The 20,885-nt window shown below is 43.2% G+C and overlaps 1 protein-coding gene across 1 annotated transcript in view; it reads left to right on the top strand.

The window, feature by feature from the left end:
• Positions 1-20,036, top strand: part of SCARB2 (scavenger receptor class B member 2) — an 81,287-nt gene extending 61,251 nt beyond the window's left edge. The window contains exons 7-12 of the mRNA XM_019962945.2: positions 3,478-3,647; positions 7,833-7,951; positions 10,553-10,626; positions 12,806-12,857; positions 15,425-15,583; positions 17,331-20,036. Of these exons, the coding sequence (XP_019818504.2) occupies positions 3,478-3,647; positions 7,833-7,951; positions 10,553-10,626; positions 12,806-12,857; positions 15,425-15,583; positions 17,331-17,369 (613 nt within the window). The 3' untranslated portion in view covers positions 17,370-20,036. The remainder of the gene's footprint in view (positions 1-3,477; positions 3,648-7,832; positions 7,952-10,552; positions 10,627-12,805; positions 12,858-15,424; positions 15,584-17,330) is intronic.
• The last annotated feature ends 849 nt before the right edge of the window (positions 20,037-20,885 follow it).

Here is a 20,885-nt window from a genome sequence, read left to right as displayed (position 1 = left end):
TTCAGAGTTCATAGGTCTTTGCTGAGCACTAACCTTCCCGTTGAGCATATCTGCTCACACTTGCCCGCATCTGTCCCTCTCTCCCACCTGCTGTTTCTCTCCAGACACCCACAATGAAGTCCCCTCCGTGGGAGGAAGGCATCCTACTCCACACCCTGACTCCCGTCTCCCCGTCGTTACCTCGCCTTCCGCCCTTCACCATCATACTGCCCAGATGAGTAGCCGATCACGCAGCCTCACTTTCCTCTCCCACACCCTCCTGCAAGGCTTTTTATGAGACCTCCTATGTTAGAGGTCACCTAGTTACCTTTGACTCTATGGCATCTACATTCTCAAGAATGGCTGTTCTTCTGGCTTTCATTTATTGTTGTTCAGTCACCAAAGCGTGTCCATGACCCCGTGGACTGCAGCATGCCAGGCTTCCCTGTCCCTCACCATCTCCCAGAGTTTGCCCAAGTTCATGTCTATCGAATAGGAGATGCCATCCAACCATCTCATCCTCTGTTGCCCCCTTCTCCTTCTGCCCTCAATCTTTCCCAGCATCAGAGTCTTTTCCAGTGAGTTGGCTCTTTGTATCAGGTGGCCAAAGTATTGGAGCTTCATCATCAGTCTTTCCAAAGAGTAGTCAGGGTTGATTTCCTTTAGGATGGACTGGTTTGATCTCCTTGCTGTCCGAGGGACTGTCATATCTCACACAGTTGAGCACCTCCCCAGCCAGCCCTGTCAGAATCACTGTAAATCTCCCTCATCTCTTGCACTAAATTAGCCGCAAGTGCTATTCATCCTCCTCAGAAAGAGCTCTTCTTTCACTCCCCACTCCGGCCCCAGTCTCTGTGCTACAGTGCAGACCTTTCCCAGCTCTGGAGCGGACTATCGGTCACCCTCCAGCCAGCTGTTCTACCTGGTCAGTATTTGTGGAAGGACCGAAGAAAGAGAACATGTTTGAGTGCAATGAGTGAGACAAGGAAACCTAGGAGGGCAGGAGGGGCTTATTAAAGATTTGCCACAGAGGCAACTTTTTCTTGTCTGGTACCACCACTTGTGAAGAGCCACTTGGCAGCGCTTAGTAACGCCAAAGACCTCCAACCCCATGGTTTCACACGCCTCTCCAACATGGGTTCCCTAGCCTGAAGAACTTGGATACCTATGTGAGGGAGACTTACACATCGATTGTAGTTAGGAAAACACTGGCAGTGTTGCCAGAAATAATCAATAAACGATCTATAATTGGAATAGAAAAGTTTTACTTGAGCCAAACTGAGGGCTGTAGCCCAGGAGACGCTAATTCAGAGAGGACTTGAATTGTATTTTGTCAGACTACAAAATGTGGGAGGCGTACAAGGCAAAAACCTCAAGGGTACAGTTAGTTACATGAGTTGTTTATCAAGAAATATAACTGGACCTGTCGAGAAGTAAGGGTGCTTGTTAAACGAGGGTTGGCTGGGATCTGAAATGTTTGCCTAATTGCAAGGGGAGACCTCGACCCTGCAGTTGCAGCTGTCGGCTGCTAGGAGATACTGTTTTGAGAACAGCTAGTGGCGTCCTTGAGTTTAATGCAGTTCAGAAAGTTCAAGTTTTCAGTGATGCAGGAGTGTGTCTGAAACCACATCCACAGTGGTCACCCAATTCCCTCCTGGATGTCTGAACCACAGCTACTCCATTTTGGTTTTTAAATACATTCTCTTCATTAATGGTTAAAGCAGATGTACCATGCATGTTCGACAGGCCATAAGACAGGCTGTTCTCGTTAGCATAAAGTTTAAGTTAATTCATGTATAAGCCGAAATCACTTCCCCATATCTCAATATGTAAAAATTTCTTCCATCCAAAGCAATCTGAGTGCCTATGAAAAGGAGAACATAAATAAATAAATGGGATCTTTGTATGACAGAATATCGTATAAAAAGTAAAATATAGCAACCAGAGCCATGTACTTTAATGCGAGAAATCTTAAAAATATAACGTTGAAGGAAGAAGCAAATTACAGAAAGACAACATGGTATACTATTATAATAACATTTAGAAATAACAGTGCCACATGTTGTTTATGAGTATGTATGTAGGTAAAAGTATAAAGGCCTGGGAACTTCCCTGTGGTCAGTGGCTAAGTTGCTGTGCTCCCAATGCAGGGGGCTCTGGTTTGATCCCTGGTCAGGGAACCAGATCCCACATGCCACAACTAAGTGTTCATGTCACAACTAAAAATGCAAAGATCCTACATGCAAACTTTGATCCAGCACAGCCAAATTAATTATTTTTTTTAAAAAGCATAGAGGTCTGCATGGGAATGATAAACCCGAAATTCAGGATAGTGGTTACCTCTGGGGATGCAGAGAAAGATCAGAGTCAGGAGTATTAGAGAACTTCAGTTGTAGCCGTAAATATATATTTTATTTATTTGAGTGGTGTTTGTTATAAAACGTATTTATTATAATATTTTTCTCTCTTTTTCTATTTGCTTAAAATTTTCATTAAGAAATGCTGCAGGGGTGAGATGTACAGTGGAAGGCAACTCCTGCATTAGTCACAACCCAGCGAGAGACATGTCCCACCTGTGGTTCAGAGATGAAACGTGAGGCCCCCCTCAGCCTTCAGACAACCTCGGATGCAGGGATGAAGGCTCTCAGACAAGGCATGTGAAAGTGCCTTGGCTGTCACTCAAAGTGAAAGCGAAAGTCCCAGGGACTATACAGTCCATGGAATTCTCCAGGCCAGAAGACTGGAGTGGGTAGCCTTTCCCTTCTCCAGGGGATCTTCCCAACCCAGGGATCGAACCCAGGTCTCCTGCACTGCAGGTGGATTGTTTACGAGCTGAGTCACGAGGGAAGCCCAGCTGTCACTCGGGTGCTATGCAGATAGCTGGCTGGTTTGTGTTAGAAGGAACCACTGATTGAAACCCTAATCTCTGAGGGCAGAATTGATGTTCTACTCTGTTGAAATAAATAACCATGGCAAAATATGGAAACTATTTTTACTTGGGGGAAATGGTATATCTAATCAAGTATCTGTCTAATGGGGCGCTTGTCCAGGCCTTTGGGAATCTGCGGGGCCACGCCTTTGTCACCTCCTCTGCTTCCGCTTTGTCTCGGCTTCTCCCTGGCTTTTTTTCCTTTGCTTCTGCTCCATCCACACTGGCATGTGCCCTTGCTGGTCTGGATGACTCTTCTTTCTTTTAGCATAAGCATCCATTCTAACTCATTTTCTTGGTTTTCTACCACACATTATGTCTTTTTCTCAGTCTCATTGGGATGTTAGCACAGTTGCTGCCTCTTAAACATCTTTCACTGCAGTCCATCTCCTAGTTTGTTATACACTGAGTGGCTTGAGCTCCTCTCAGTCTTTCTTTGGCCTCTTCACTTCTGTGTATCCTGTAAATGTTTAGCTGGATTACACCTGAGAACAGTTGGCTGACTTACTGATTCAGGCAGACCATGTGATGGGGACCCAAGCTGACTTTTTATCCTTACTTCCCAACAGGTCAGTGTATATAACTTTCAGTGACTTTGAGAGTGTCCAGGGACTGCCTGCCTTGAGGTATAAGGTGCCTGCAGAAATATTAGCCAATACCTCAGACAACGCTGGCTTCTGTATACCTAAAGGAAACTGCCTGGGTTCAGGAGTTTTGAATGTCAGCGTCTGCAAGAATGGTAAGAATTCAGAGAGGGGTGGCGGTCCCGGGGTCTGGATGTACGATCGATGTTCTTCAACAAAGAAGGTTGTCGGCCCGATAGAAAGAGCAATCCTAACCTCTTAGGAATAATGTTTTGTTAGAGACAGACTCACAGACGTAGAAAACAGATTTCTGGTTACCAAGAGGAAGCAGAGGGTATAAATTAGGAATTTAAGACCAGCAGGTACAAATTACTATATATAAAATAAAGAACAAGGTCCTACTGTACAGCACAGGGGACTATATTCAATATCTTGAATATATATATATATATATATATATATGTATAACTGAATCACTTCACTGTACACCAGAAATGAACACAACATTGTAAGTTAACTACAATTTAAAGAAAAGTTCTGTAACATGGCTATAGCATAGTTTTTTTAAAAAGCATTGGCTTTCCTGTAATGCTTTTATTGCTAGGATGCCATGTTGTGTTTTTTCTGGGCAGTAGTTCAGGAGTGGTTTTGGCTTTGTTTGTTTTCAAGCTGGTCCTGGGCTAGGAGTGGCTGGTGGCCGCCTGTGCTGTGTGGGTCTCCTTGGCACCAGGCGCTGGCCTGGGGAACTGGACCCCGCCGCACCCGGGTCTCCTGCAAATGCGCATGGAGCAGCGCAGCTCCAAAGGGGGCGGGGCTGTAGCTTAGGCGTCCTTCGTTTTTTTCCCTTTGGCTCTTCAACTGAGCACATTTTTGTTTGTTTTTTAGTTTTTTTGTTGGAGTTGATTTACAATGTTGTCTTAGCTTCTGCTGCATAGCAGAGTGAATCAGTTACACATATACATATATGCACACACTCTTAGCTTCTTTTCCCTATACATTTTTACAGAATACTGAGTAGAGTTCCCTGTGCTATGTAGTAGGTCCTTATTAGTTATCTATTTTATATATAGCAGTGTGTATATGTTAATCCCAGCCTCCTAATTTATCCTTCCTTCTACCCTTTTCCCCTTTGGTAACCATAAGATCATTTTCTTCATGTTACGCTATTCCTGTTTTGTGAATAAGTTAATTTGTGCCATCTTTTAAGACTCCATATATAAGCGATATCATATGATGGTTGCCTTTCTCTGACTTACTTCACTTGGTATGACAATCTCTAGGCCCATCCATGTTACTGCAGATGGTGTTATTTCATTCTTTTTTTTTTTTTTTAATGGCTGAGGATATTCTATTGTAAATATATACCACATCTTCTTTATCTATTCATCTGTTGGTGGCCATTTAAGTTGCTTCCATGTCCTGATTATTGTGAACAGTGCTGCTATTAACATTGGGGTGCATGTATCTTTTCCAATTACAGTTTTAATAGAAATAATAGTTCATATTACTAGCAGCTTACTAGTACCAGTCACTGTTGTAAGTGTAATACATGTAAAGAATTAACTGATTTCATTTTCAAAACAAGGCTGAAACAGAAAGTAAAGACTCAGGTAATAGGAAAGTTCATACCTTGGTAATGATTCTCATTACTCTTAAAACTAAGAGTTAATTTTAAGCAGAGTTAGTTTTAAACCCTGACCACAAAGTTCCCAATGTTTCATAAAAATGTCTGAGCTAACCTGCTCCTTTCCGTGAATGAGGTGGAATGACCAGCGGTGCAGCTGACAAAAGCATTTTGTGCATCACAAGGATAGTTTTCACAATCATATGCTGCAAAAACAGCCTTGTTAGATAGACAACCAGGGGCCTCTTTTTATAATTGTGGAAACCAAGGCTCAGAGAAGGAATAGGATTTTTTATAAAATCTTTATCTGAGCAAATTCCTGCTAGAATTTAGGGTCTTTTCATATCTGTACTGTGATGTTTCTTGGGCTTCCATTCTTTAGTTTCTGTTGAGAAACTTGGTAACCCCTTTCTCTTGATTAAAAAAAATTTTTTTTTTTTTTCTGAGTAATGTGCTGACTTTCACTCCCTTGTCCATGTGGTTTGGAAGTTCCCTTTGGGCTAATCCTCCCTTTCCTTGTCTGTTGAGGTCATGGCTCGCAAGACTGGCCATACATCAAAATGATCTGGAGAATCATTAAAAGCATCTATCCCAGAGCCCACATACTAGGGCCCCAGAATCGGTATTTTTTAATGGGCTGCATATGATTCTCATGAAGATGGTGCCTGCACGATTGGGAATGACTGTTCTGGGGAGCACACACCCCAGCGCGGAGATTAGACCTCTCCTGCAGACTCACTGGGGGTAGTCCTGATGCAGCAGGTGCCTGATCAGCCCATGGTTCTGTGGTTCAAGGCACACATCAGTAACCTTCTGCTTTCTCAAGAAGTTGGTGTCAGAACCCACAGAAGGATTCTATTTTGCAACAAACTTCTGGCTTTAGTCCTTTTCCTCTTGCCTCTTCTGTGTTCCCAGGTGTGAACTAAAATGGTAGCCTCCAGGACTGTCCTCCAGTGTTTTGAATTCCTCAGGGGAACATGTTGGCTAGTGGGATGAGTGAGGGTTCTGGAGTCAGAGGAATCTGGGTTTGAATCCTATTCCGTTCGTTAGCAAATTGGCCCTGTTGCTGAAGGAGGGTTCCGGACAGCAGTTTTCTCATCTGTAAAATGGGACTGATTATAACTTCCTTGGAAGGCTGTGTGAAGGTGAGAGATAAATGGATGCCCAACACTCAGGACAGTGTCTGGCCCTTATTGTCTTCAACAGATCTTTAAAAATACATTTTAAAGGTCAGCATCCTTTAAAGAAGAAAATCGTGTCTTTGTGAAACTGTGTAGCAATAGAGAACAAAACTCTGTGTGTCACGAGAGAGACGTCTGAGCCATGGACTCAGACTTCAATTACTTGCCATTAGGTAGTTCAGACGGTAAAGAATCTGCCTGCAATGCCAGAGACTCAGGTTTTTTCCCTAAGTCGGGAAGATCCCCTGGAAAAGGGAATGGCAACCCACTCCAGTATTCTTGCCTGGGAAATCCTGTGGACAGAGGAAGCTGGTGGGCTACAGTCCATGGGGTTGCAAAGAGTCAGACACAACTGAGCAGCTAACACACAGGCTAATTTTTCCCCAAATATATTTTCCTGGCAGGAGTGACTGGGTCCCACTCTTCTTTTCAAGAGCAAAACCTAGAATAGGTTTCCTTTAATAATTTGTTCTTTATTTATTTCTTAAAAGGAGTAGAAAATATTTTTAAAAAAAGAAAGAAAGAAAAGAAAACTAGTGTCTTCCTGTGGGCAGGCGTGGATCTAGTCAGAGGCTGGGCTGATGGCAGGACCAGGCAGAGTCTTAAAAAAATTCTGCATAGGGAATTCCCTGGTGGTAGAGTGGGTTAGGACTCCATGCTTTCACTGCTGAGGGTGCAGGTTCAACCCCTGGTTGGGGAACTAAGATCCCACGAGACACAGCCTCCTCACCCCACCCAAAAAAGTATTCTGTATCAACACATGCAAGAGAACAAAGCCTATCTTGGGTAAAACAAAAACAGAAAAGCAAGCAGGTGAGGAGGGCAGTGGGGAAAATCCACTTACGGATAGAGAATCACAGGTGAAACAAATGCTTGAAGATGAGCCGACCCTCATTCCTTCCAAAGAAATCCCAGGGCTGATGTCCTTTAGAATGGACTGGTTGGATCTCCTTGCAGTCCAAGGGACTCTCAAGAGTCTTCTCCAACACCACAGTTCAAAAGCATCAATTCTTCGGCGCTCAGCCTTCTTCACAGTCCAACTCTCACATCCATACGTGACCACAGGAAAAACCATAGCCTTGACTAGACGACCCTTTGTTGGCAAAGTAATGTCTCTGCTTTTGAAGTTGAAAAATAATAATTCAGCTAGTAGTAGTGTTACTCAGTCGTATCCGACTCTCTGCCACCCTGTGGACTAAGCCTGTCAGGATCCTCTGTCCATGAAAATTTCCAGGCAAGACTACTAGAGTGGGTTGCCATTCCCTTCTCTAGGAGATCTTTCTGGCCCAGGGGTCAAACCCAGGTCTCCTGCATTGAAGGCAGATTCTTGGTATAAAATAGGGGTAAATGACATGTCAGAAATTGAAGTATAAATCCCAAGCTAGGACTTTTAGCCTGACCCTGTCCTCCACTCAAGTTTTCTGTATCCAGCTTTCCACCCCTCACTGAGAAACCAGATTTGTGGTCAGGAACTGTATATTCAGCTTAGACTTGAAAGAACCACATCACTCATTTCTGTTTTCCTCACACTGCAGGCGCACCTATTATTATGTCTTTCCCACACTTCTACCAGGCAGATGAAAAGTTTGTCTCTGCCATTGGAGGCATGCATCCAAATAAGGAATATCATGAGACGTTTGTGGACATCAATCCCGTGAGTACACACGTCTTCCTGGTTAAAAAGCAGACATTTTATTCTGTCTACATGGTGTTCACCAGTTTAGCCCTGAGCACTCTTGAGAAATATATTGTCTTCCTTTCATTTATATATTCAAGTGGAGGGAACTTGGCTCAGTGCAATGTGATGCATAGTCTCATGACCCGGCCATTAGAACGCTAAGCTCTATGAAGCTAATATGCAGAAAAAAACAGCAAATCCCCTTTAACACAAAAGCAACAATGAAAGTTCCATCATTGGAAACCACTGGAATCAGACAAGGTAATCCGGATCTTCTTCTGTTGCAAAAAGAGTGGCCTGAACATATATATATATGCGTTTCTCCCACTGCACCACAGATCAGCAGGGTGAAGATATTCCTCTGCTTACTTGCTGCCAGGAATGTTTTAGTTGAAATTTAAATATATATATATATAAGCTTTAGTCGCTTTTGGCAAAACACTTTATACAGGTGTTTTTGAGAGTTATTATATGCCAACATTAATTTAAAGGGCATCAGATATACATACACTGTAATCCCATGTTCACAGAGGAGAAAAACTAAAAACCATGTTAAAAGGATGTGAGTATCATTTCATAGCATGAGAGCCTCTCACTGTAGGGACTGAATGCAATATCGTCTTTCTTGGGATTCTGAACACATGCATGGAACAGTCACCCAAGAGCAAACACATTCTTTGAGCACAGCAATTTACGGGCATTTCGCTCATAACTACTCATTGCATTTACATTTGAGAAATTGGTGCCCTTATCTTCTTATGAGGGCTTCCCAGCTGGCTCAGTGGTAAAGAATCCACCTGCCAGTGAAGGAGATGAGGGTTAGATCCCTGGGTTGGGAAGATTCCCTGGAAGAGGAAATGGCAACCCATTCCAGTATTCTTGCCTGGACAATCCCCATGGTCAGGGGAGACCGGCAGGCTGCAGTCCATGGGGTCACAAAGAGTTGGACACAACTGAGCTACTGAGCACACACAGCACATCTTATGAATAAGATCTGGTGTGGTTTTCTCCCTTTTCTCTCTTAACCATCAGTCAGTTCCTTTTCAGCAACCAAACTGTTTGCGGGTGCTTGTCACCAGGGCAAGGCACAGCCCCACACCCTTGGTGCAAAGGTGGAGTGGCCATGGGGGGATGATGCTGCATTTGCCCTCTGGGCTCTGTGGGGTGGGCCTGGCTGTGCATGGGCACCATTCTCTGGCTGTGACCACATCCTCCTCTTAGTGGTCTGACCCTCTGCCTGCATACCCAGGCCCAACAGTCCAGTTCAGTCCAGTCGCTCAATCGTATCCAACTCTTTATGACCCCATGGACTGTAGCACACCAGGCCTCCCTGTCCATCACCAGCTCCCAGAGCTTGCTCAAACTCATGTCCATCGAGTTGGTGATGCCATCCAACCATCTCATCCTCTGTTGTCCCCTTCTCCTCCTGCCTTCACTCTTTACCAGCATCAGGGTCTTTTCCAAGGAGTCAGTTCTTCACATCAGGTGGCCAAAGTATTAGAGCTTCAACTTCAGCATCAGTCCTTCCAATGAATATTCAGGACTGATTTCCTTTAGGATTGACTAGTTGGATCTCCTTGCAGTCCAAGGGACTCTCAAGAGTCTTCTCCAACACCACAGTTCAAAAGCATCAATTCTTCTGTGCTAGCTTTCTTTATAGTCCAACTCTCACATCCATACATGACTACTGGAAAAACCATGGCTTTGACTATACGGACTTTTGTTGGCAAAGTAACGTCTCTGCTTTTTAATATGCTGTCTAGGTTGATTGTAGCTTTTCTTCCAAGGAGCAAGCATGTTTTAATTTCAGGGCTGCAGTCACCATCTGTGGTGAGTTTGGAGCCGAGACCCGACAGGGTATCTGTTAAATCTCCTTCCTGCCCAGGTCCTCTAGTGCTTTGCTATTTAAAGTGACAGCATCCTGGGCTTCCCACGTGGCTCTGTGGTAAAGAAGCTGCCTGCTAATGTAGGAGATGTGGGTTCCATGCCTGGGTCAGGAAGATCCCATGTGCTGTGTACCAACTAGGCCCATGTGCCACAACTATTGAGCCTGTGCTCTACAGCCCGAGGGTTGCAGCCACTGAACCGTATGCACTCTGGAGCCCATGCTCCACAACAAGAGAAGCCAGTACAATGAGAAGCCCATGCACTGCAGCTAGAGAGTAGCCCCAGTTTGCTGCAACTTGAGAAAGTCTATGCAGCAATGAAGACCCAGCACAATCAGAAATAAGTAAATAAAAAAAAAATTATTTTTAAAAAACCCCAAAGTGACAACATCCTGCCCAATCTCAAGCCCCAACCCAGACCTACCAAATCAGAATCTGCATTTTAACAAGGTCCCCAAGAATTCACATGCATAGTAAGTGTGAGAAACATTGGTCTCCCGGGCTCCTAACCCAACCCCCAGTTCTCATTCTGTCTTGGGGAACAGTTGTCCCTTGTTCCACTCTGCCTAGCAAGCATGGCAGTGGCTGCCCTGTTTATCAGAACCACACAGAAACGGTGCTCTATTGAACAAAACTCTGTGTGTGGTTTTAATAAATCCTAATGTTTTCTTTCTGCTTTTCTGATTTGCAGTTGACTGGAATTATCCTAAGAGCAGCCAAGAGGTTCCAAATCAACGTTTATGTCAGAAAATTAGATGACTTCGTGTAAGTTTTGCTTCTTTCTGCAGAGGCAGAGGGTGGTTTTGCTACATTGACTTTCTGGTGGGGTTGCTGTCGGGAGGGGTACAGCGCACTTCTGAGTCTGTTCACCCTTGTCCTTCAGGGATGAGGCACAGTCAGCATTTTCATGGGCTGCCTTGGTCTTAGAATTTACCTATTTAAGCAAACATGTATAGAATTCTTTCCATGAATCAGCCATTGTTCTAAGTTCTTAACATACTTATCTATTCCTTACAATAACCCTGTGGGGCTTCCCTGGTAGCTCAGACAGTAAAGAATGAAGATCCCCTGGAGAAGGGAATGTCTACCCACTCCAGTATTCTTGCCTGGATAATCCCATGGACAGAGGAGCCTGGCCATGGGGTCGCAAAGAGTCGGGCACAACTGAGTGACTAACTTCAGTTCACTTCATCCCCATTTTACAGATAAGAAAACTGAGGCACAGAGAGGTTTAATAACCTGCTAGAACTAGAACTCACACAGCTAGTAAAGCTACAGAGGCTGTTCTTACCCATCCACTAAGCATTTCCCATGGGCTTCCCTGGTAGCTCAGCTGGTAAAAAATCTACCTGCAATACAGGAGACCCTGGTTTGATTCCTGGGTTAGGAAGATCCTCTGGAGAAGGGATAGGCTACCCACTCCAGTATTCATGGGCTTCCCTGGTGGCTCAGGGAAGGCTAGATATGGTATATCTACCTATTATATAGATACCATATAGATAAGGTAAAGAATCCACCTGCAATGCAGGAGACCTGGGTTCCATCCCTGGGTTGGGAAGATCCCCTGGAGGAGGGCATGGCAACCCACTCCGGTATTCTCACCTAGAGAATCCCTATGGACAGAGGTGACTGGAGGGCTATGGTCCATGGGGTCACAGTCAGACATGACTGATTGACTAAGCACAGCACACAGCAAACATTTCCCACACCATGACTCTGGTTCCCTTCCTCCCTTCCTTTCTTTCCACTGCTCCCACCCAGGGCCAGCCATGAGCTTTCCTGTGGGTGATTTAAAACTCTATGGAGTTCAGTGTCCCCACACACCATCTAAAAACCACTACTTATTCAGGATTCCTGAGTAAAACTCCTGCTGAGACTTTTCAGTGGACACTGAGAAAATGCTAATTATGATTTAATGGCAAATGAAAAAACTGGATCCAAAACTGTAGTATATATCTATAATATCATATTTATCCATTTTTTCTGTCTGCCTGTCAATCAGACTTGGTTAGTTTCCCCCATCGAATTTGCCAGATTTAAGCCCAGGTGTTTTGCATCTTTTTAGGAAGCAAGTGTGGTTTGTAAGAATGTATTTTGTGTGTGTATTTCTGAGGGAATATAATTTAGTAGTTATGATCTAGAGCCTTAGAATCAAAATGGAACTGCAGTCCTGGCTCCAGCACTTCTTCTTGGTGGTTCTGGGCAGCTTACTCTGAGCCATAATTTCCTTGTCTTAAACCTGGGGCAGTAATACCTCTGCATGTGAGAATTAAGATGTGTTCCCAAGATGCCCAGTGCAGAGCTGGTGCTTAGTACGTGCTCACTAGCTGATTGCTCCAGGCTCTTGGAAAGACAATACTTAGTCCAGTTCAGTTCAGTTGCTCAGTTGTGTTTGACTCTTTGTGACCACATGAATTGCATCATGCCAGGCCTCCCTCTCCATCACCAACTCCCAGAGTTCACTCAAACTCACGTCCATCGAGTCAGTGATGCCATCCAGCCATCTCATCCTCTGTCGTCCCCTTCTCCTCCTGCCCCCAATCCCTCCCAGCATCAGAGTCTCTTCCAATGAGTCAACTCTTTGCATGACATGGCCAAAGTACTGGAGTTTCTGGTTATAAAACATTCTGAGGAATGATAGCGTTGTTCTGCTGGAGCCTCCCCTCCCATAACTCTTGGGAGTATAGTTTTCATTTTGATGAATTTGCTTTCAGCATCTTGTGCTTTGGTAAAGACACTTTCCATAAATGTGCAGCACTTCAAATTGCTACAATGTTTGTGATCTAACTGCTGATTGTTATGTGTTTGCAAAGGTAAGAAGGCTGCATAAATTCTGGGTAATTTAATTTTCATGCTGGAATTTTCATATACACTTATCTCATCAGGCCAGTGTGCCATCATAATGAGGATGTCTATAAAATAATCTTTTTTGTTGTTTTTATAGTGAAACAGGAAACATTCAAACCCTGGTTTTCCCAGTGATGTATATCAATGAGGTAAGTCCTGGGAGGGAGCCATGGGTATATTTCTCCTATGGAAGCTTGGGGACCTTCCATTATGGTGTCTGTGATTGTAGCTATGTGTAATTTTAGATGTGAGAAAGGGCAAAGGTGATTTTTTAAAAACCTGTTTGTCCTCAGAAAATTTCTGTTTATATGTTTACATGAATCTGTCTGTGAGATTTGAAAATGACAGAAAGAAACTTCCCTTGTCAAGAACATTATATGGGTGAAGCTCCTTTCTGGAAGCTGGTTGTATAAGAACCAAAATGTAAAAGTGATCAGTTTACCATTCATTACTTGAAAAATAGAGTGAAAAAGAGCGTGAGCTGGTTGAGAAATGATTAAATAAAATGGGATACTTGCCCACTGATTGCAGTGATATGTGGTTGCCTTATCCTTCATCACAGCATAGAAGTCTCTTCTACTTTGTGATAAACAAGCATACATCATGAATTATAGGAAACAGATCCTGTCTTGGTTCAAACGAAAGGAGTTTCTCTGAAGAAATTTCTTTGACAGTGCACCCAGAGAAATACTGTCCCTAATTGTTAGGCATAAATTGAAGTTTTGTAAATAAAGCATATTCTGAAGGCTCAGAAAACACCTACCCACCATGTAAAGCACCTGTGATAACTTCTTCTCCGAATCACATATCACACGTACTGTAGGGATGTCTCCTCAGCTTCCGTTCTCTCTTTCACCCAGTTTTGAGAGAAAAGTTGCAGGATTTTCCTCCTCAAATTCTTGACTGGACTGGCTTCCAGTGTTAACAGTAACATTTTTTAAAGTTTTGTGATTTTTCTGTCTTCCATAAAAATATTTTTTCTTTGCAGCAGATTTAGTAACGGAGCTTAGCAAGAAGAGACAAATTAACAATGATTTCTCACAAAACCTGAGCCAGACTGATAAACTGTTTTCAATTTGCTTTATTTTCCTCAACAATGTGTTATAGAAATTGTTCTCCAAAACAGCTTTGTAAAAATAATTTGATGTTTTGCATTTTGTAGAAATAACACATGCTCTTTCTGGAACTCTTGGGAAATTAAAAATAACATTTAAAAAGTGAACTGCTTAATAAGCAAGCCCATCCCTCAGAGAAAAATGCACGTGACATCTGCTTACATTTGCCTCAGTATTTTTCTGGTTTTGATATTACAAACTGGAGACCATACAGTAGATTGAGCTTGATATTCTTTTTTTTTTTCCACTTAGCATTGTATTGGTAGCCACACTGATAAACTTTTGAAGGGTTTGTGATTACAATTCTAAGACAAGGCTTTTACTGTTTCATAGGAAAAATTCAGGCAATATTTACCATTTACAGGACCTATTTGCTGTTCCTCCTGGGTCATCACTGTTATTGTTTGTGGGGAGCGCCTTGGAAGTAGGGCTTTGTGAGAGTGTGGAAGGGCCCTGGTCTGTCCAGTTGGAGCATATCTGAAGTCCCCTCCACCTGAACCTTCACTCTGACTTTTTGCCAAAGACTGGATTGCGTCCAGGGAGTGATGGAGTGAAACCTCGTGCTTTTGCTCCCTCCCAGAAAGAACTTTACTTTTCTTTAGAAAAGTAAAACGTTAGACCCGGAAGCAACCTTGGAGACTGCTCTCTCACCCCTTTTTTTCCAGAGGAGACTCTGATGGGCCTTCACCTGCAAACTGAGCCTAAATTAAGCCTAAACTCCCAGTTGTTGCTAATAATTGTTATAGTATTAAGCTCTTCAGATACCTCAGCCATGACAATTTAAGGTGATAATACCTTTGCCTTTCATCCAGACAGTGTTATTCTAAAACAATTCCTTATTTATCAATACCCTGTGCAATTCTGGTTAGCCTGAAGACTTCTCTGAACACTCTCTGTTGAGATCTCTGGTCCCAATAAATATAGCTAACTAAGAGAGAAATGATGCTTTCCACATGCCATTTGTTGGGAGTATTTCATTCATTTATTCATCTAATCAACTGACATTAATTGAGCACCTACTGTGTATGGGGTTCTATACCCAGCTTTTAGTTGACTGAAATAAAAGTCTTCAGGAATACTTCACAGTCAAGAGGAGACAAATAGGTAAATAGACAGTTACAATGCAGAAGTGAAGACAGTGATGGAGGATTTTAGAATGTGAGATGGCAGCTCAGAAAAGGGGCCTTGAACGAGGCCTGATGTGGCCAGAGAAGACTTCTGAAAGGAAGTTATGCTGAGCTGGACTTTGAAGGATGAGCTGGAGTCTGATACAAAAGAAAAGCTGGTATCGTCCCAATATTTCCCCCTCCTTTATCAGGAGGAGGAAATACTTCCTGGTATTATCTGAATATTTTCTCCCTCCTTCCCCCCACCAATTTAGAGTAAAACATGCTCAGGAGAAAAGAGGAGACATTAATGACTAAGTGCACCCCTCTGGCTATTCTAACTTATAAATGGATTTTCAGTATCTCTGGTTTGCTGACAGGAGGACATACCCAAATTGTGTTTAATGATTTGGAAGAAAGATAGCGCAAAAAGCTTTACCCCCTGGATATTTATTAGTAATCAAGGGAATACTATTTTCTTGCTCCTCTCCACAGAGTGTTCTCATTGATAAAGAGACTGCAAGTCGACTGAAGTCTGTGATTAACACTACACTGATTGTCACCAACATACCCTATATTATCATGGCGCTGGGTGTGTTCTTTGGTCTGATCTTCACCTGGCTCGCATGCAGAGGACAGGGATCCACAGATGAGGTGAGCAGTGGCTGGAGGAATGTCTGCCTTACTGGATTATGTTCCCTGAGGACTTCAGCTGTGCTTCATTGAAGGGGTGTCAGTGGGCTCATTAGGGTGGACTCTGAGGTTTGATGCTGGGCACAGTGATTTCATGGTTGTGTTACTTAGGCTGAACTGAGCCAAAGGAGAGGCAAGGGAAGTGTGTCAAAGATGGAGAGGTGATAGAAAAATACTGTTCAGTGTTTCAGACTCTCTTGTTGGGACTAGAACCCCTAGGAGTAAGGATTATGTCTTTGAAAAGAAGAATATATAACAGCTGAGCACCCAGACTTTGGTGTCAGAGTGTCCAGGTTCAAATTCCAGTTTTGACTCTTAATAGCTATGTGATCCTAGAAATCATGCCTTAGTTTCTCCATCTGTAAAATGGGATAACTGAGCCTCACTTAGGAATTTTTTGTGAGGACTTGATACTTTAAACATAAACTGGGCACTTGGCCCAGTGTAAACATTTAGTAAGAGCTCAATAAATATTAGTTATAGGACAAAACAGCTCCATGATTACAGAGCAAGGCAGCCAGGGATCTGCTTGGAAAGAATCCCTAGTGTATCAGGAGATACCTACCACTGAGTCGTTACTGCACAATAAATGGTGGGCACAGGGGAGTGGTTCCTTTTCTGGAGGGATGGGAACATCCCCAAATGGATGGGATAAACAGTCAGTTTGGCTTCCCTAAGTGACCAACGGGCCAACCCAGGGGTCTAAATATCTTCAATGAGCCTTTCTTAAATTCCCACCAGCTTTCCAGTTGGCAACAAAGGCTTTTTCCCCTTCTCTCTTCACCACCTCCATTAAGTGTCTGAGGCAAATATGAAGTAGGAAATGAAACAGGCTGAAACCATCTAAGTCATGTTAGCTCAGATTTCCCTGTCTTCTGAATGTTTCCAGTATGCCTCTCGACCCATGCCCATCACATTAGCATGAATTAGGGGTGAGGCAGCAATCTTTTCATTTCTATCTATGGATCTTAACTGCTACTGCTAAGTCACTTCAGTCGTGTCCGACTTTGTGTGACCCCATAGATGGCAGCCCACCTGGCTCCGCCGTCCCCGGGACTCTCCAGGCAAGAACACTGGAGTGGGTTGCCATTTCCTTCTCCAAGGCATGAAAGGGAAAAGTGAAAGTGAAGTCGTTCAGTCATGTCTGACTCTTAGCGACCCCATGGACCGCAGCCCACCAGGCTCCTCTGTCCATGGGATTTTCCAGGCAAGAGCACTGGAGTGGGGTGCCATTGCCTTCTCCGATGGATCTTAAAGTCACTGTAAAATGGATCTTACTGCCACAGACACAGATGAAAGCCCACGTAAATGTCATGAGTGCTCCTACAGTTAACCAGCTTCACATATTCAACAAGCAAATAATTACTGCACCCACCACCTCCAAGACATTGTTCTCTGATGGGCTTCCACTTGAAGGAGGCAAATTAAATAATGTGTGATGAGGATTATGTTTCACATTGACACAGGGACGGGTACTGCTCCAGTGTCAGGGTGAGGGTGTTAGAGTAGGCCTCCTGGAGAGGATTAGAGCTGAAAGTTAAAGAAGGAACAGGAGGAAGCAGGCCAAGAAGGGGTGAGCGGGACGACATCCTTCCTAGCTGTTGCTCCTCTTTCCACCTTCCTCCATCCCCTCCCACACCTTTCGTATCTGGGGAGAAGCTGGTGACGTGACCGCCTAACCCCACTGTCCTCTCTCTTCTGGTCTCAGGGAACTGCAGATGAAAGAGCGCCCCTCATACGAACCTAGTCAGACCGTGAGCCGTGTTTGGGGAAGGAAGCATGCGCACTGTTGTGACCTGGGCCACGATGACATGGGGCAACCGTCTGTGTCCTCACGGGTTTGTCGCCTGGTGAGACAGGAGGAGGGCACCCCGTGCCGGCGTGTGACGAGCACCTTCCAGCAGAGGTTCAGGAACAGGCTGACCTAGTTGGCCGTTAGGATCCTGTGGTCCCTGACAGATTGTTTTGTTTTTCGTGTGTCTAGCAAGTATTTAATAAACGCTTGTAATTTTTTGTTATTGTTGGGTGCTGGTAGCTCCAGAATTTTGTGACCACTGTCGTGGTTATAATGTCTTTGCATCACTTGTTAATGCTACTTGGTCTAACCTTATTCAGTACTCTTCATTCACCAGACTTTGTGCTCAGAATACATAAATATTACTTTATGTTGTATTCCTCCATTCATTTCATTCACCAAACAGAAGTAAATAAGAGTTCGGAATGCAGGGTAAAATGGTAAGTAAGCATCATTCAGTAGTATTCAAATGCATTTAATTTCCTCTTTTGAAAAAGTACATATTGCCTTTCTTGCGAATCTTCATTTCATAATTCCTCCAGGATAATAATTCAGTCTTTTGACCAACTTTCACCCAGGATAGGAATAAGTGGGGAAGGGGTTGTTGGGGTGGTCCCCATGAGTTGATAGTGACAAGCACCTGAGGATTTTTGACTTGTACTTTTGTGAATTGAAAGAATGCATAAATAATGTTGATGAGGACAAGTACAGATATTTCATGTAGAATAGAGTGCTAGTTACGACTTTTGTGGGTAGTTTGTTTCTTTTTTTTATAGTCAGAATGATCTTGATGTGGAAAGGTGTTTCTGGGAAAATGTAATCAGTAACTGATTTTTCCCCCCGAACCACCCTTACCAAAATGACTGTATTAACTACAATACTACTGAGTGATTATTTGTAAAATTATTTATCAATATAGGAAATCCATCTATCCACAACCTAACTTACACTTAAATTTCAGGAAGTCTTACTGCACTAAATACACATTTCTTCTGGGGCAGTCTTCTTGGTAACTCTGAAATTGTTTTTGAGTTGTTCTCACCTCAGATTCAGTTCCTTCTGATGTTTTGTGGCTCACTATCACTCACTGAGTAGAGAAAAATGTGCCCTGCGGTTCCTGTGACAATCATTTTGCTGACAGAGTGATGGTGTTTTAAAATATTGCACAGGAAGTACTTTTAAGAAAGGTTGCTTGGTGTCAAAAGCAGAGCCACCTGTCTGCAGAAGACCTCTTGACTCTCAATGTAACCTGAGTCAGGATTGAAAACCATCCATTGTCACAGAATTCAAGCATATTTAAGGGCAGTTTCTCTAATTCTTAATGCTCACCATTCATTTTGGATTGAGAAACTTGTACAGTTAATCTGGCAGACCGCACAGAGAACTTCTCAACAATTGAATCATTCTGCAGGATTTTTTTTTGTTTAAAATGGGATTTCAGTGTAAGCAAATGAGGGAAAAAAGCCACAGATTTCACAAATATAGCTTCTGATCCCTGTATGGAGGCAATAAATCATTTCCTTGCCCCAATTTTCCTACTCTCTACACTAAAGCAATATGTAATGTTTCCCTTTTTTGAAGGAGCAATTCATTAAACTCTCAGTTTCTCTATAAATTAAGATAGAACCTATAGATACCCCAAATCACCAAAATGTGAGATGCTAAATTGAAGTTATTTTGTCTTTAGTAATGCCAAGTATCTAGATGTTTTAATTCATCAACATTTAACTAAATAATTTGTACATCTTATTGTTATGCACCCACTTATTCACACAAATAAAACTGATAAGTCAGTGCATACCCATTGATTCATCCTATTATCAAGATATAATCATCTGAGATGACATTTTTAAATAGTATGATAACAGTTAAAGATGTACACATTTTGACTGAATCCCACACAGCCAGGGACCCCAAAACATATTATTTTCATATGATTCTTAATAGTTACTTGGCTTAAAAAAAAATCACATTTGATATTTTCCTCCTAAAAAATCTGTGGCAAACCCATACGCTGCAGTTAAGATTACAGATTGGTTAAGAACGAATGTACCTATTTGGTTTTCGGTTGAAGATAACAAACGGTTCCTCATGATCATTTTTGTGGAGCTGTTATCCTAGACAGGCTCCCAAAATCTTTGTGACTGTCACAATCAAAGAATACCATGTCCTGTACTATGATGCCCAATTTACAGAGAAACCCAACAGAGAGAGGTTACCTCCCTTCTCTCGAGAAAAACTGGGAGTTGAACACAGGACAGGAAATGGGCTTTGCCACTTTCCACTCCAGGCTTATCCCACTAGACTTTATCTAGAAAGATCACTAATGGTCAAGCAGGGCAGGTACTACACAACTAACTTCTATTGGGGTTTTTACTTAAGAGAGACTAATTCTTTATTTTAGTTGCTTGAAATGAGAGTTCTGTAAAAGGTGACCTCCATCCTCGGCCCTCTGGGCACTATCACTGGGATTAATTACTTGTGACTATTAAAGAGAATGCTGCCCAGAATGTTCTTCCTGTAGTTTATACTGCTGGTTCCTTTCATGTGATTCTTGACATGTGTATTTCTACCCTTAATGCAATGGAATATTTCACTAATAAAAAACTTTCTATGAAATTGCACTGGAAACTGTATGTTATGTCATCAGGTGTTCAGTGGTCTATGGAGTTTCATTTGAAAGGTGCTCTTCGCCTGTGGATGGAATCAGGCTTGAGTCATACCCCTTAGGCCACCTCCAATTTGAGCTCAAACTGTGGTGGACAGTTATAGGCAGCCTGCCAAGCCTCACTTCAAGTAGGTCCCATGTTGTGCTTTTTTGCCTCAAGTCTTTCTCCAGAGCCCTGGAAGCCCCTCAGGAGCATGGGGGTTAATACTCCCAATTACTCATGCTCTGGGGCTTCCCAGGTGGCTCAGTGGTAAAGAATCCGCCTGCCAATGCAGGAGATGCAAGAGACGCGGGTTTGATCCCTGGGTCGGGAAGATCCCCTGGAGAAGGAAATGGCAACCCATTCCAGTATTCTTGCCTGGAGAATCCCATGGACAGAGGAGCCTGATGAACTACAGTCCTTGGCATCGCAAAGAGTTGGACAGGACTTAGTGACTGAACAGCAACAACTGATGCTCAGTCAGAGTGGGCAGGAGTCAACTGGTAAGGGCTCCAGTTCTCAGAGGGCCAGTTCGCAGGCTCACTCTACTTGGTTCCTCAGCTAGGGTTGCCGGGACCAGAAACTGCTCCTGTTTATCACTCCTTCATCCCCGGCCTCGCCTTACCCCTGCACAGCTGCTTCCAACCAAATAATCTACCTGTTTTAACATCCCTATTCAGGTCTGTTTCCAGGTAAACATAAACTGAAATGCAGACAAATCCACCCCGAGGGTTCAGCAAGGTCAGAGAGCTGTTGGAGAAATACTAGACCTTGTGTCTGCAGACATTTGGACTGAAGTTATTAGCCCCAAAGTTTAGAT

The sequence above is a fragment of the Bos indicus genome, chromosome 6 (genome assembly GCF_029378745.1).
Source record: "Bos indicus isolate NIAB-ARS_2022 breed Sahiwal x Tharparkar chromosome 6, NIAB-ARS_B.indTharparkar_mat_pri_1.0, whole genome shotgun sequence".
In the NCBI taxonomy this organism is placed as follows: Eukaryota; Metazoa; Chordata; class Mammalia; order Artiodactyla; family Bovidae; genus Bos; species Bos indicus.
This window is presented reverse-complemented; position numbering and strand designations above follow the sequence as displayed.